At 58.5% G+C, this 16559-nt stretch overlaps 2 protein-coding genes across 4 annotated transcripts in view; one reads left to right on the top strand and one right to left on the bottom strand.

Annotated features, from left to right (window-relative positions):
- The window catches only part of LOC116936860 (aldehyde dehydrogenase, mitochondrial-like), a 32617-nt gene extending 18067 nt beyond the window's left edge, over positions 1–14550 (top strand). The window contains exons 6-15 of one of the 3 annotated variants that reach the window (XR_012931290.1): positions 1045–1173; positions 1774–1887; positions 2953–3055; positions 3671–3855; positions 4991–5308; positions 7072–7229; positions 7785–7899; positions 11770–11820; positions 12461–14311; positions 14342–14550. Coding sequence is in view for 2 of the 3 variants with exons in the window: in XM_076057699.1 (XP_075913814.1) it covers positions 1045–1173; positions 1774–1887; positions 2953–3055; positions 3671–3855; positions 4991–5308; positions 7072–7229; positions 7785–7899; positions 11770–11802 (1155 nt within the window). In the remaining variant the exon portion in view is untranslated. Of the gene's footprint in view, positions 1–1044; positions 1174–1773; positions 1888–2952; positions 3056–3670; positions 3856–4990; positions 5309–7071; positions 7230–7540; positions 7584–7784; positions 7900–11769; positions 11821–12460 lie in introns of those variants that run through there. The other 2 variants (XM_076057699.1, XM_076057700.1) reach the window with 2 other exon arrangements.
- LOC142907883 (uncharacterized) lies at positions 8122–10779 on the bottom strand (the record flags this gene model as incomplete). The annotated part of the gene is made up of 1 exon (XM_076057784.1): positions 8122–10779. A coding segment is annotated over one exon (2547 nt), but the record flags the coding sequence as incomplete, so codon positions are not given.
- Positions 14551–16559: the final 2009 nt, after the last annotated feature.

The following is a 16559-nucleotide window of genomic DNA, read 5'->3' as shown; positions in this document are numbered from 1 at the left end:
AGGCCCTCGCTGAGGCCCTCGCTGAGGCCCTCGCTGAGGCCCTCGCTGAGGCCCTCGCTGAGGCCCTCGCTGAGGCCCTCGCTGAGGCCCTCGCTGAGGCCCTCGCTGAGGCCCTCGCTAGACTGCTCCCGGGCTGGGGCGGGCTCCGCCCCTCGGCCCCGCCCACCTTCCGGGCTCCGCCCCCCTCGGCCCCGCCCACCTTCCGGGCTCCTGGAGCCCCTTCTGGAATGTTCCTGAGAGCTCTCGGGGGCTAGGTGACCGCCCCTGAGCCCCGCCCACCTTCCAGGCTCCGCCCCCCTTGGCCCCCGCCCACTTTCCAGGCTCTGCCCCTCGGCCCCGCCCACCTTCTGGGCTCCACCCCTCGGCCCCGCCCACCTTCCAGGCTCCGCCCCTCGGCCACGCCCACCTTTCAGGCTCCGCCCCTCAGCCCCCCGCCCACCTTCCAGGCTCCGCCCCTCGGCCCCGCCCACCTTCCAGGCTCCGCCCCTTGGCCTCGCCCACCTTCCGAGCTCCGCTCCTCGGCCCCGCCCACCTTCCAGACTCCGCCCCTCAGCCCCGCCCACCTTCCGGGCTCCTGGCGCTCCTTCTCGAATGTTCCCGAGGGCTCTCTGCGACCAGGTGACCGCCCCTCAGCCCCGCCCACCTTCCAGGCTCCTGCCCCTCGGCCTCACCCACCTTCCAGGCTCCGCGCCCTCGGCCCCGCCCACCTTCCAGGCTCCGCCCCTCAGCCCCGCCCACCTTCCAGGCTCCTCGAGCTCCTTCTGGAATGTTCCCGAGGGCTCTCTGCGACCAGGTGACCGCCCCTCGGCCTCGCCCACCTTCCAGGCTCCGCCCCTCGGCCTCGCCCACCTTCCAGTCTCTGCACCCCTTGGCCCCGCCCACCTTCCAGTCTCCGCCCCTCGGCCCCGCCCACCTTCCGGGCTCCTTGAGCTCCTTCTGGAATGTTCCCGAGGGCTCTCGGGGACCAGGTGATCGCCCCTCAGCCCCGCCCACCTTCCAGGCTCCTCACTGTACACACCCTGCCCCCCAATCCCCCCCCCCCAGTGGAACTTTCCGCTGCTGATGCAGGCGTGGAAGCTGGGCCCGGCGCTCGCCACGGGCAACACCGTGGTGATGAAGGTGGCGGAGCAGACGCCACTCAGTGCTCTCTACGTGGCACAGCTCATCGCAGAGGTGGGGGTGGGGGGAGTGGTGGGGGTGATGGTTGGGGGCGTGGGGGTGGTGGTGGGGGTGGTGGTGGTGGTGGTGGGGGTTGATGGTGATGATGGTGGGGGTGATGGTGGTGGGGGGGTGATGGTGGTGGTGATGGTGGGGGGGGGTGATAGTGGTGGTGATGATGATGGTGGTGATGATGATGGTGGTGGTGATGATGGTGGTGGTGATGATGGTGGTGGTGGTGATGGTGGGGGGGTGATAGTGGTGATGGTGGTGGTGGTGGAGGTGGTGGTGGAGGTGGTGATGGTGGTGGTTATGGGGTATTAGTGACAACTCCCACTGCGTGTGTGTCTGTGTGTGTGTCTGTTTGTCTGTGTGTCTGTGTGTGTTTGTGTGTGTCTGTGTGTGCTTGTGTGTGTTTGTGTGTGCGTGTGTGTTTGTGTGTGCGTGTGTGTTTCTGTGTGCGTGTGTGTCTGTGTGCGTGTGTGTGTGTGTGTCTGTGTGTGCGTGTGTGTGTGTGTGTGCGTGTGTGTGTGTGTGTGTGCGTGTGTGTGTCTGTATGTGTGTGTTTTTGTGTTTTGTGTTTTTGTGTTTCTGGCTGAACGGACCTGAGCGCAGGCCGGTTTCCCGCCGGGCGTGGTGAACATCGTTCCGGGCTTCGGGCCAACGGCAGGAGCGGCCATCGCGGCTCACCCCCTGGTGGACAAGGTGGCCTTCACCGGCTCCACCGAGGTGAGTCGCCCGCTCGCTCACCCACCCGCTCGCTCACCCGCTCGCTCACTCACCCACTCACTCGCCCACCCGCCCACTCGCTCACTCGCCCACTCGCTCACTCACCCACTCGCTCACTCACCCACCCACTCGCTCACTCGCTCACCCACTCGCTCACTCGCCCACTCACTCGCTCACCCACTCGCTCACTCACCCACCAGTCTACTCGCTCACTCACCCACTCGCTCACTCACCAGTCTACTCACTCACCCACCCACCCACTCACTCACTCACCAGTCTACTCACTCACCCACCCACTCGCTCACTCACCAGTCTACTCGCTCACCCACCCACTCGCTCACTCACCCACCCACCCACTCGCTCACTCGCCCACTCACTCGCTCACCCACTCGCTCACTCACCCACCAGTCTACTCGCTCACTCACCCACTCGCTCACTCACCAGTCTACTCACTCACCCACCCACCCACTCACTCACTCACCAGTCTACTCGCTCACCCACCCACTCGCTCACTCACTCACCAGTCTACTCGCTCACCCACCCACTCGCTCACTCACTCACCAGTCTACTCGCTCACCCACCCACTCGCTCACTCACCAGTCTACTCGCTCACCCACCCACTCGCTCACTCACCAGTCTACTCGCTCACTCACCAGTCTACTCGCTCACTCACCAGTCTACTCGCTCACTCACCAGTCTACTCGCTCACTCACCAGTCTACTCACTCACCCACCCACTCGCTCGCCAGTCTACTCGCTCGCTCGCTCGCCCGCTTGTTCGCTCACCCCCTCACTCACCCACTCGTTCGCTCGCTCGCCCGTTCGCTCGCTCACCCACTCACTCACCCACTCACTTCGTTTGCTCACTCACCCACCCACTCGCACACTCACCCACCCACTCACATGCTCGTTCGCTCAATCACTCACTCACTAGCTCACCCACTCACTCACCCACTCACTCGCCCACTCACTCACTCACTAGCTCACCCACTCGTTCGTTTAGGATGATGATGTTGCTACTGATTTAGAATGATGATGATGTTGCTGCTACTGATGGTGGTTGTAGGTAGGGCAACTAATCCAAGAGGCAGCCGGGAGGAGCAACTTGAAGAAGGTCACCCTGGAGTTGGGAGGGAAGAGTCCCAACATCATCTTTGCCGATGCCGACTGTGAGCCACCATCACCGCCATCACCATCGTCACCGTCACCCCCATTGTCACCATCACCACTATCACCCCCATCACCATCGTCGTCACCATCGTCACCATCACCGTCACCGTCACCATCACTCCCATCACCGTCGTCCCCATCGTTACCATCACCGTCACCATCACCCCCATCACTCCCGTCACCATCGTCACCATCACCACCATCGTCACCATCACTCCCATCACCGTCGTCCCCATCGTTACCATCACCGTCACCATCACTCCCATCACCACCATCGTCACCATCACCCCCATCACCGTCACCATCACCCCCATCACCCCCACCATCGTCACCATCACCCCCATCACCGTCACCATCACCCCCATCACCCCCATCACTCCCATCACCACCATCACCCCCATCACCGTCACCATCGTCACCATCACTCCCGTCACCATCGTCACCATCACTCCCGTCACCATCGTCACCATCACTCCCGTCACCATCGTCACCATCACCCCCATCGTCACCATCACCCCCATCGTCACCATCACCCCCACCACCACCCCCACACCGCCCCCCCTCTCTCTCCCCCCCCTCTCCCCCCCCCCCTCTCCCCGCCCCCCCGTGCGTAGTGGACACGGCCGTGGAGGATTCCCACACGGCCATCTTCTTCAACCAGGGCCAGTGCTGCTGTGCTGGCTCCCGGACCTTTGTGCAGTCGGCCGTCTACGACGAATTTGTGGAGCGCAGCGTCCACAGGGCTCAGCGGGGCGCCTTGGGGGACCCCTTCAACCCCCTCACCCAGCACGGACCCCTCGTGAGGGGCGAGCTCGCGAGCTAGACCACCGCCTCTACCACCGCCTCTGCCGCCACCTCCACCACCGCCTCTACCGCCACCATCACCATCTCCACCACTTACCGCCGCCACCACCACTGCCACTACCGCCACCGCCCCCCACTGCCGCCACTACCACCGCTACCGCCACCTCACCGCCACCACCACCACTGCCACCACCGCTACCGCCATCTCCACCACCACCACCATCTCCACCACCACCACCATCTCCACCGCCACCACCGCCACCGCCACCACCGCCACCACCGCCACCACCACCATCTCTACCACCATCTCCACCACCACCACCACCACCGCCCCTCTCCCCCCGTGCCTTAGCGCTCGTTATGTTGGCTCGTTCGTTCACCTCCCTCGTGTGTCTCCATCTTACACCACCACTCACCACACTCACCACTCACCACCACTCACCACCACTCACCACCACTCACCACTCACCACACTCACCACACACACCACCACTCACCACCACCACTCACCACACACACTCACCACACACTCACCACTCACCACCACCACACACACCACTCACCACCACTCACCACCACTCACCACTCACCACCACTCACCACCACCACTCACCACACACTCACCACTCACCACCACCACTCACCACCACACACACACCACTCACCACTCACCCCTCGCTCGCTCCTCCTGCTGCTGCTCCTCCTTGCTCCTTGCCTCCCTCCTCCAACTTCCACGACCTCCCATCCACCTCCTCTTCATCCTCGTCATCATCCTTCATCCTCGTCGTCATCCATCATCCTCCATCCTCGTCATCATCCTCCATCCTCGTCGTCATCCTTCATCCTCCATCCTCGTCATCCTTCATCCTCGTCATCATCATCATCCTCCATCCTCGTCATCCTTCATCCTCGTCATCATCATCATCCTCCATCCTCGTCATCATCCTCCATCCTCGTCATCATCCTCCTCCATCCTCGTCATCATCATCCTCCGTCATCATCATCATCATCATCCGTCATCATCATCATCATCCGTCATCATCATCCGTCATCATCATCATCCTCCACCGTCATCATCATCATCCCCCATCCTCATCCTCCTCCTCATCCCCCTCCCGCCCCGCCCCCAGGTGGACGAGGTGCAGCTGGGCAAGGTGCTGGGCTTCGTGGAGAGGGGCCGTGCCGAGGGCGCCGGCCTTGTGTGTGGTGGGCGACGCTGGGGTGGTGGTGCCGGTGGTGGTGGTGGTGGTGGTGCCGGTGGTGGTGGTGCCGGTGGTGGTGGTGCCGGTGGTGGTGGTGCCGGTGGTGGTGGTGCCGGTGGTGGTGGTGCCGGTGGTGGTGCCGGTGGTGGTGCCAGCGGTGGTGCCAGCGGTGGTGCCAGCGGCTTTTTTGTGGAGCCCACCGTGTTCCGTGACGTCACCGACGGGATGGAGATCGCTCGCGAGGAGGTGAGGTGGTGATGGTGGGGGGGGTGGGTGGTGATGGTGGGGGGGTGATGGTGGTGATGGTGTGGTGGTGGTGGGGTGATGGTGGTGGGGTGATGGTGGGGGGGTGATGGTGGGGGGGTGATGGTGGTGGGGTGATGGTGGTGGGGTGATGGTGGTGGGGTGATGGTGGTGGGGTGATGGTGGTGGGGTGATGGTGGTGGGGTGATGGTGGTGGGGTGATGGTGGTGGGGTGATGGTGGTGGGGTGATGGTGGTGGGGTGATGGTGGTGGGGTGATGGTGGTGGGGTGATGGTGGTGGGGTGATGGTGGTGGGGTGATGGTGGTGGGGTGATGGTGGTGGGGTGATGGTGGTGATGGTGGTGGGGGGGGGGTGGTGGTGGGGGGGTGATGGTGGTGGTGGTGGGGGGGTGATGGTGGTGGTGGTGGTGGGGTGATGGTGGTGGTGGTGATGGTGTGGTGGTGGTGGGGTGATGGTGTGGTGGTGATGATGTTGATGGTGGTGATGGTGGTGGTGATGGGGTGATGGTGTGATGGTGTGGTGGTGATGGTGTGATGGTGTGGTGGTGATGATGTTGATGGTGTGATGGTGTGGTGGTGATGGTGATATGGTGGTGTGATGGTGGTGGTGTGATGGTGGTGGTGTGATGGTGGTGGTGTGATGGTGGTGGTGTGATGGTGGTGGTGTGATGGTGGTGGTGTGATGGTGGGGGGGTGATGGTGGGGGGGTGATGTTGATGGTGGTGATGGTGGTGGTGATGGTGGTGGTGGTGGTGGTGATGATGGTGGCGACGACAACTACGGTGAAGACGATGATGATGGTGGCGACGATGATGATGGGGGGGATGATGATGATGATGATGACGTTGGTTGTTGTGGTGACGACGACGATGCTGATGGTGGTGGCGGCGATGATGGTGGTTGTTGTGGTGACGACGACAACGATGATGGCGACGATGAAGATGGTTGTGGTGGTGGTGACGACGACGATGCTGATGGTGACGATGGTGGCGGCGATGGAGATGTTGGTTGTTGTGGTGACGACGACAACGATGATGATGGCGGCGACGATGATGATGGTTGTTGTGGTGGCGGCGACGACGACGCTGATGGTGGTGGTGACGACGATGAAGATGGTTGTTACGACGATGGCTATGATGATGAAGATGGTTGCTGTGGCGACGATGATGATGAAGATGGTTGTTACGATGATGATGAAGATGGTTGTTATGATGACGATGACTATGATGATGAAGACGGTTGTTATGACGATGACTATGATGATGAAGATGGTTGCTGTGGCGACGATGATGATGAAGATGGTTGTTACGATGATGATGAAGATGGTTGTTATGATGACGATGACTATGATGATGAAGACGGTTGTTATGACGATGACTATGATGATGAAGATGGTTGCTGTGGCGACGATGATGATGAAGATGGTTGTTACGATGATGATGAAGATGGTTGTTATGATGACGATGACTATGATGATGAAGACGGTTGTTACGATGACTGATGTTGAAGACGGTTATGACGACGATGACGATGGTTGTTACGACGATGATGAAGACGGTTGTTACGACGATGATGAATGACGGTTGTTATGACGATGATGAAGACGGTTGTTACGACGACAATGATGACGGTTGTTGTTACGACGACGATGACGAAGACGGTTGTTGTTACGACGATGACGACGACGATGGTGAAGACGGTTGTCATGACGCCGCCGACGATGACCACGGTTGCGGACGCCGCAGATCTTCGGTCCGGTGATGCAGCTGCTGCGCTTTGACGACGTGGAGGAGGTGGTGGAGCGAGCCAACGCCTCCCCCTACGGCCTCGCCGGCGCCGTCTTCACGCGCGACGTGGGGCTGGCACACCACGTGGCTCACGCCCTGCGGGCCGGCACCGTCTGGTGGGCACGGCACCCTGCTGGCGAGCCCTGCGAGGGGAGGGGAGGCTTGCGCTAGAGACGGCGGCTGTGTGTGTGTGTGTGACGCTGTGTGTGGGGTGAACTGCTACAATGTGTGTGTGTGTGACGCTGTGTGCGTGTGAGTGACGCTGTGTGCGTGTGTGTGACGGGTGACGCTGTGTGTGTGACGCTGTGTGCGTGTGTGTGACGGGTGACGCTGTGTGTGTGACGCTGTGTGTGTGTAGGGTGAACTGCTAACGCTGTGTGTGTGTAGGGTGAACTGCTACTGTGTGTGTGACGCTGTGTGTGTGCAGGGTGAACTGCTACAATGTGTGTGTGTGACGCTGTGTGTGTGTGCAGGGTGAACTGCTACAATGTGTGTGTGTGACGCTGTGTTTGTGTGTGTGTGTGTAGGGTGAACTGCTACAATGTGTGTGTGTGTGTGACGCTGTGTGTGTGTGGGGTGAACTGCTACAATGTGTGTGTGTGTGTGAGACGCTGTGTGTGTGTAGGGTGAACTGCTACAATGTGTGTGTGTGTGACGCTGTGTGTGTGTAGGGTGAACTGCTACAATGTGTTTGCCAGCCAGGCCCCGTTTGGGGGCTACAAGTTGTCTGGCTCCGGCCGTGAACTCGGCGAGTACGGCCTGGAGGCCTACACGGAGATCAAGACGGTGAGACAGACACACACACACACGCAGACAGACGCACAGACACGCAGAGACACAGACACACACGCAGACACACACACACAGAGACAGACACACACGCGTGCGCACAGAGACGTACACACGCTCACACACGCTCACACACGCTCGCACACGCTCGCACGCACGTACACACGCAGTCACACGCAGTCACACACACGCTCGCACACGTGCACTCACACACACGCAGTCACACACACGCAGTCACACACACGCAGTCACACACACGCAGTCACACGCTCACACGCAGTCACACGCAGTCACACGCTCACACACGCTCACACACACACAGTCACGTGCTCACACAGACGCTTGCACGAAACGCAGACGGTATCGCACGCCTGGTGGTGGTTGCCGTTGACGCGGTGTTGTTGTTGTGTTGTTGACGTGTTGTTGTTGTGTTGTTGACGTGGTGGTGGTGTTGTTGACGTGGTGGTGGTGTTGTTGACGTGGTGGTGGTGTTGTTGACGTGGTGGTGGTGTTGTTGACGTGGTGTTGTTGGTTGTTGACGTGGTGTTGTTGGTTGTTGACGTGGTGGTGTTGGTTGTTGACGTGGTGGTGTTGTTGTTGACGTGGTGGTGTTGGTTGTTGACGTGGTGGTGTTGTTGACGTGGTGGTGTTGTTGACGTGGTGGTGGTGTTGTTGACGTGGTGGTGGTGTTGTTGACGTGGTGGTGGTGGTTGTTGACGTGGTGGTGTTGGTTGTTGACGTGGTGGTGTTGGTTGTTGACGTGGTGGTGGTGTTGTTGACGTGGTGGTGGTGTTGTTGACGTGGTGGTGGTGGTGTTGTTGACGTGGTGGTGGTGGTGTTGTTGACGTGGTGGTGGTGTTGTTGACGTGGTGGTGGTGTTGTTGACGTGGTGGTGGTGTTGTTGACGTGGTGGTGGTGGTGTTGGTTGTTGACGTGGTGGTGTTGGTTGTTGACGTGGTGGTGTTGGTTGTTGACGTGGTGGTGTTGGTTGTTGACGTGGTGGTGTTGGTTGTTGACGTGGTGGTGGTGGTTGTTGACGTGGTGGTGGTGGTTGTTGACGTGGTGGTATTGGTTGTTGACGTGGTGGTGTTGGTTGTTGACGTGGTGGTGGTGTTGGTTGTTGACGTGGTGGTGGTGTTGGTTGTTGACGTGGTGGTGGTGTTGGTTGTTGACGTGGTGGTGGTGTTGGTTGTTGACGTGGTGGTGGTGTTGGTTGTTGACGTGGTGGTGGTGTTGGTTGTTGACGTGGTGGTGGTGTTGGTTGTTGACGTGGTGGTGGTGTTGGTTGTTGACGTGGTGGTGGTGTTGGTTGTTGACGTGGTGGTGGTGTTGGTTGTTGACGTGGTGGTGGTGTTGGTTGTTGACGTGGTGGTGGTGTTGGTTGTTGACGTGGTGGTGGTGTTGGTTGTTGACGTGGTGGTGGTGTTGGTTGTTGACGTGGTGGTGGTGTTGGTTGTTGACGTGGTGGTGGTGTTGGTTGTTGACGTGGTGGTGGTGTTGGTTGTTGACGTGGTGGTGGTGTTGGTTGTTGACGTGGTGGTGGTGTTGGTTGTTGACGTGGTGGTGGTGTTGGTTGTTGACGTGGTGGTGGTGTTGTTGACGTGGTGGTGGTGTTGTTGACGTGGTGGTGGTGTTGTTGACGTGGTGGTGGTGTTGTTGGCGTGGTGGTGGTGGTTGTTGACGTGGTGGTGGTGGTGGTTGTTGACGTGGTGGTGGTGGTTGTTGACGTGGTGGTGGTGGTGGTTGTTGACGTGGTGGTGGTGGTGGTTGTTGACGTGGTGGTGGTGGTGGTTGTTGACGTGGTGGTGGTGGTGGTTGTTGACGTGGTGGTGGTGGTTGTTGACGTGGTGGTGGTGGTTGTTGTTGACGTGGTGGTGGTGGTTGTTGACGTGGTGGTGGTGGTTGTTGACGTGGTGGTGGTGGTTGTTGACGTGGTGGTGGTGGTGGTTGTTGACGTGGTGGTGGTGGTGGTGGTTGTTGACGTGGTGGTGGTGGTGGTTGTTGACGTGGTGGTGGTGGTGGTGGTTGTTGACGTGGTGGTGGTGGTGGTTGTTGACGTGGTGGTGGTGGTGGTGGTTGTTGACGTGGTGGTGGTGGTGGTGGTTGTTGACGTGGTGGTGGTGGTGTTGTTGACGTGGTGGTGGTGGTGTTGTTGACGTGGTGGTGGTGGTGTTGTTGACGTGGTGGTGGTGGTGTTGTTGACGTGGTGGTGGTGGTGTTGTTGACGTGGTGGTGGTGGTGTTGTTGACGTGGTGGTGGTGGTGTTGTTGACGTGGTGGTGGTGGTGTTGTTGACGTGGTGGTGGTGGTGTTGTTGACGTGGTGGTGGTGTTGTTGACGTGGTGGTGGTGGTGTTGTTGACGTGGTGGTGGTGGTGTTGTTGACGTGGTGGTGGTGGTGTTGTTGACGTGGTGGTGGTGGTGTTGTTGACGTGGTGGTGGTGGTGTTGTTGACGTGGTGGTGGTGGTGTTGTTGACGTGGTGGTGGTGGTGTTGTTGACGTGGTGGTGGTGGTGGTTGTTGACGTGGTGGTGGTGGTGGTTGTTGACGTGGTGGTGGTGGTGGTTGTTGACGTGGTGGTGGTGGTGGTTGTTGACGTGGTGGTGGTGGTGGTTGTTGACGTGGTGGTGGTGGTGGTTGTTGACGTGGTGGTGGTGGTGGTTGTTGACGTGGTGGTGGTGGTGGTTGTTGACGTGGTGGTGGTGGTTGTTGACGTGGTGGTGGTGGTTGTTGACGTGGTGGTGGTGGTTGTTGACGTGGTGGTGGTGTTGTTGACGTGGTGGTGGTGTTGTTGACGTGGTGGTGGTGTTGTTGACGTGGTGGTGGTGTTGTTGACGTGGTGGTGGTGTTGTTGACGTGGTGGTGGTGTTGTTGACGTGGTGGTGGTGTTGTTGACGTGGTGGTGGTGTTGTTGACGTGGTGGTGGTGTTGTTGACGTGGTGGTGGTGTTGTTGACGTGGTGGTGGTGTTGTTGACGTGGTGGTGTTGGTTGTTGACGTGGTGGTGTTGGTTGTTGTTGGGGCGGTGGTGTTGTTGACGTGGTGGTGTTGGTTGTTGACGTGGTGGTGTTGGTTGTTGTTGGGGCGGTGGTGGTGTTGGTGGTTGTTGGGGCGGTGGTGGTGTTGGTGGTTGTTGGGGCGGTGGTGGTGTTGGTTGTTGACGTGGTGGTGTTGGTTGTTGACGTGGTGGTGTTGGTTGTTGACGTGGTGGTGTTGGTTGTTGACGTGGTGGTGGTGTTGTTGACGTGGTGGTGGTGTTGTTGACGTGGTGGTGGTGTTGTTGACGTGGTGGTGGTGTTGTTGACGTGGTGGTGGTGTTGTTGACGTGGTGGTGGTGTTGTTGACGTGGTGGTGGTGTTGTTGACGTGGTGGTGGTGTTGTTGACGTGGTGGTGGTGTTGTTGACGTGGTGGTGGTGTTGTTGACGTGGTGGTGGTGTTGTTGACGTGGTGGTGGTTGTTGACGTGGTGGTGGTTGTTGACGTGGTGGTGGTTGTTGACGTGGTGGTGGTTGTTGACGTGGTGGTGGTTGTTGACGTGGTGTTGGTTGTTGACGTGGTGGTGTTTTGTTGACGTGGTGGTGTTTTGTTGACGTGGTGGTGTTGGTTGTTGACGTGGTGGTGTTGGTTGTTGACGTGGTGGTGGTGTTGTTGACGTGGTGGTGTTGGTTGTTGACGTGGTGGTGTTGGTTGTTGACGTGGTGGTGTTGGTTGTTGTTGGGGCGGTGGTGGTGTTGGTTGTTGTTGGGGCGGTGGTGTTGGTGGTTGTTGGGGCGGTGGTGGTGTTGGTTGTTGTTGGGGCGGTGGTGGTGTTGGTGGTTGTTGGGGCGGTGGTGGTGTTGGTTGTTGACGTGGTGGTGTTGTTGTTGACAGGTCACAACCAAAATTATGCAGAAGAACTCTTAAACCGGTGAATTGACCAAGGTACGCGCATACACGTACACACATACACACTTATACACGCGTACACACACGCGTACATACACACTTATGCATACATACACTTATATATATACACACACACACACTTATACATACACACTCACACACTTATACGCACTTACACACACACACATAGAAACACAACAACCGCCATTCGCCACTAAGTGGCGGTGACGTCACCACGACGCTTGTGCCAGGCCATGTGCACCTTGAGGCCACGTGAAGTGTATGTGTGTACACACGTACACACACACACGTGTACACACGCGTGCAACGCGTACACACACACGCGTGCAGCGCGCAACGCTTGTGCACCGTGTGTGTACAAGCGTTGCTCTGCGCTTACGAGGGCAGAAGAGAGACCTCCGAGTCGTGCGGGCCTCCCCTAGGTCGACTCGGCCTCAAACGTCGCTCACACGGGGGGGGGGGGGAGACAAAGGCGGCCGGGCGAGTGTGGCGCTCCCCACCCACCCCCTGAGTGGGCACGGTGGCGGACTTAATAGACGCTGCTGTTACTGACGGCACGTGCTCCTACAGCACTGCTAGAGGCTACCTGGGGGAGCTTTGTCTTTACCTTTTGGGGGCGTTGTGGGTTCTGTCTCTCCCCATGTCTCCTTCACAGGTGGATGCTGCCCCAGAACTCGGCTACACACACGGCTACACACACACACACAGCTACACACACACACAGCTACACACACACACAGCTACACACACACATGTGGCTACACACACACACACACGGCTACACACACGGCTACACACACACACAGCTACACACACACATGGCTACACGCACAACAACCGCCATTCACCACTAAGTGGCGGTGAAGTCACCACGACGCTTGTGCCAGGCTATGTGCACCCTGAGGCCACTTGAAGTGTCGAACGCCCGCTGGCAGGTCACGGGGCAGACCCAGGTGCCACGGGTCGACTGACTGAGATGACTGGCTGATGCACCACCTGTGCCCCCTACTGTGCCAACCTGCTGTGCTTTAGCCACCCGGCGCTCCGCTCGTTGTTCTGAGCATCACTCCTCCGCCCTCCGTTGTTGTTGGAGGGCGACTGCCTCCAACTGCCCAGTAGCGTCCTTCACGAGCCTTCTCCACAGAGGCTGATCTTGACACCGCTGGTACCAGTTATCGGCAAGTCCACTCAGCTCCACGTCCTCCTGTACCACATCACTCCATCTCTTCTCTAGCCCGTGCCGCGCCCGCTTAGCCCCCTCAATCCGGCCGAACAAAAGCTGTTTCGGCATGCGGTGGCTGGGCATGCAGGCTACATGACCCAGCCATCGCAGCCTTGCACGCCGGAGGAGCTCACCGATGGGACCTTGCCCAGATCTTTCAAGGATTTGTGAGCTCCTCACACAATCCAGTCTGGTTAAACCCAGGATGGATCGTAGGCAGGCCAGCCTAAATGTTTCTAACCGGCAAAGATGTTCCATTAGGGGGGTCCACGTTTCGCAAGCGTAGAGAAGGAAGGGAATGACCGTGGCCGAGAAGACCTGAAGCTTAGTGCGGAGCGACAGACCAGGTATCTTCCACACAGCATTACGCAACCGATGAAAATATATTGCCGCTCGACTGATTCGGAGTGAGACCTCTGCTGTTAAACTGGAGCCGGTCATAAGCACACTGCCCAGGTATGGGAAACTCTCCACTCGCTCCACAACTGCCCCATCACCGATTGGGAGTTGTGGGGGTGTAGTGTCTGATGGTACAAAATACCCAGGTAGGTGCTTAGTTTTAGTGGGGCTGATGGTAAGGCCCCACCTCTTAGTGGCACGCTCCAGTCTCAGCAGCAGCGTCTCCAACTCCTCTGAATGAGCAGCTATTACCAAATCATCAGCATACATAACGTGGTTGAGCAATAGGGAACCATCCCTTGACTGCACCCGGGCATCGATCAGCCTCCCATTATATCTGTACCATATGGAGATTCCCCCTGTACAGCTATTGAAGGCTTCACGACTACGTGATCAAAATAGATGTTAAATAATGTGGGAGCCAGAGGACATCCCTGTCGCACCCCAAGGTGTACAGGGAATCGCTCGGACTCCCGGCCACGTAGTTTTACCCGGGCCCGCTCACCATCATGAAGGTCCTTAATGATCGTGAGCAGAGGGTCAGGTACTCCAAAAGCACGAAGAACAACCCAGAGCCCAGGCCTACTGATGGTATCATAGGCCTTGACCAGGTCAATAAAGCAGAGATGCAGGTCTTGTTGGAATTCCCTACACCTCTGCTGTAGCAGACGGACAGAAAATATGGCATCTGTGCAGGACCGCCCTTTCCTGAAACCGCATTGGGGCTCCACAAGCCTCTCCTCGGCATGCCTGGCAAGGCGATGTTGAATAATCCTTGCCAGGACCTACACACAAGCGCGGCTACACACACACACGCGGCTACACACACACACGCGGCTACACACACACACGCGGCTACACACACACACGCGGCTACACACACACGTGGCTACACACACACAGCTACACACACAGCTACACACTGCTTAATCGCCAGCCTTAACTACTAAACTAGCCCCTAACCAGCGCTTGACTAGCGCTTGACCAGCACTTGCCCAGGGGCAGCCCTCCTCCGCCTGACCAGCAGCTCTGCCTGGCCCCGCCAGGAGGAAAGTGATGACGATGATGTTTTTCTTGTTTCTAAGATGTCAAATGTTTAAACGGATTAAAGGCATCAAAAAATATATTCACCTTTGTGTGGCTCTCTGTGGGGTCTGTGGATTGGTGGGGTTGGTGGGATCTGTGGGGTTGATGGGATCTTGGGTCTGTGGATCTGTGGGGTTGGTGGGATCTGGGATCTGTGGGGTTGGTGGGATCTTGGGTCTGTGGATCTGTGGGGTTGGTGGGATCTGGGATCTGTGGGGTTGGTGGGATCTGTGGATTTGTGGGGTTGGTAGGATCTGGGATCTGTGGGGTTGGTGGGATCTGGGATCTGTGGGGTTGGTGGGATCTGGGATCTGTGGGGTTGGTGGGATCTGGGATCTGTGGGGTTGGTGGGATCTTGGGTCTGGATCTGTGGGGTTGGTGGGATCTGGGATCTGTGGGGTTGGTGGCATCTGGGATCTGTGGGGTTGGTGGGATCTGGGATCTGTGGGGTTGGTGGGATCTGGGATCTGTGGGATCTGGGATCTGTGGGGTTGGTGGGATCTGGGATCTGGGATCTGTGGGGTTGGTGGGATCTGTGGGGTCTGGGATCTGTGGGGTTGGTGGGATCTGGGATCTGTGGATCTGTGGGGTTGGTGGGATCTGGGATCTGTTGGTCTGTGGGATTGGTGGGATCTGGGATCTGTGGGGTTGGTGGCATCTGGGATCTGTGGGGTTGGTGGGATCTGTGGGATCTGGGATCTGTGGGGTTGGTGGGATCTGGGGTCTGTGGATCTGTGGGGTCTGGGATCTGGGATCTATGGGGTTGGTGGGATCTGTGGGATCTGTGGGGTCTGGGATCTGTGGGGTTGGTGGGATCTGGGTTCTGTGGATCTGTGGGGTTGGTGGGATCTGGGATCTGTTGGTCTGTGGGGTTGGTGGGATCTGGGATCTGTGGGGTTGGTGGCATCTGGGATCTGTGGGGTTGGTGGGATTTGTGGGATCTGGGATCTGTGGGGTTGGTGGGATCTGTGGGGTCTGTGGATCTGTGGGGTCTGGGATCTGGGATCTATGGGGTTGGTGGGATCTGTGGATCTGTGGGATCTGTGGGGTCTGGGATCTGTGGGGTTGGTGGGATCTGGGATCTGTGGGGTTGGTGGGATCTGGCATCTGTGGGGTTGGTGGGATCTGGGATCTATGGGGTTGGTGGGATCTGTGGGATCTGTGGGGTTGGTGGGATCTGTGGGGTTGGTGGGATCTGGGGGATCTGTGGGGTTGGTGGGATCTGGGATCTGTGGGGTTGGTGGGATCTGGGATCTGTGGGGTCTGTGGCGTTGGTGGGATCTGTGGGGTTGGTGGGATCTGGGATCTGTGGGGTTGGTGGGATCTGGGATCTGTGGGGTTGGTGGGATCTGGGATCTGTGGGGTTGGTGGGATCTGGGATCTGTGGGGTTGGTGGGATCTGTGGGATGTGATCTGGGATCTGGGATCTGTGGGGTTGGTGGGATCTGTGGGGTTGGTGGGATCTGGAATCTGTGGATTTGTGGGGTTGGTGGGATCTTGGGTCTGTGGATCTGTGGGGTTGGTGGGATCTGGGATTTGTGGGATCTGGGATCTGTGGGGTTGGTGGCATCTGGGATCTGTGGGGTTGGTGGCATCTGGGATCTGTGGGGTTGGTGGCATCTGGGATCTGTGGGGTTGGTGGGATCTGTGGGATCTGGGATCTGTGGGGTTGGTGGGATCTGGGATCTGTGGGGTTGGTGGGATCTGTGGGATCTGGGATCTGTGGGGTTGGTGGGATCTGTGGGATCTGGGGTCTGTGGATCTGTGGGGTCTGGGATCTGGGATCTATGGGGTTGGTGGGATCTGTGGGATCTGTGGGGTCTGGGATCTGTGGGGTTGGTGGGATCTGGGATCTGTGGATCTGTGGGGTTGGTGGGATCTGGGATCTGTGGATCTGTGGGGTTGGTGGGATCTGGGATCTGTGGATCTGTGGGGTTGGTGGGATCTGGGATCTGTGGATCTGTGGGGTTGGTGGGATCTGTGGATCTGTGGGGTTGGTGGGATCTGGGATCTGTGGATCTGTGGGGTTGGTGGGATCTGTGGGATC

This window comes from Petromyzon marinus, chromosome 84, assembly GCF_048934315.1.
Source record: "Petromyzon marinus isolate PM22_M1 ecotype Great Lakes invasive population chromosome 84, UKy_Petmar_22M1.pri1.0, whole genome shotgun sequence".
In the NCBI taxonomy this organism is placed as follows: Eukaryota; Metazoa; Chordata; class Hyperoartia; order Petromyzontiformes; family Petromyzontidae; genus Petromyzon; species Petromyzon marinus.
This window is presented reverse-complemented; position numbering and strand designations above follow the sequence as displayed.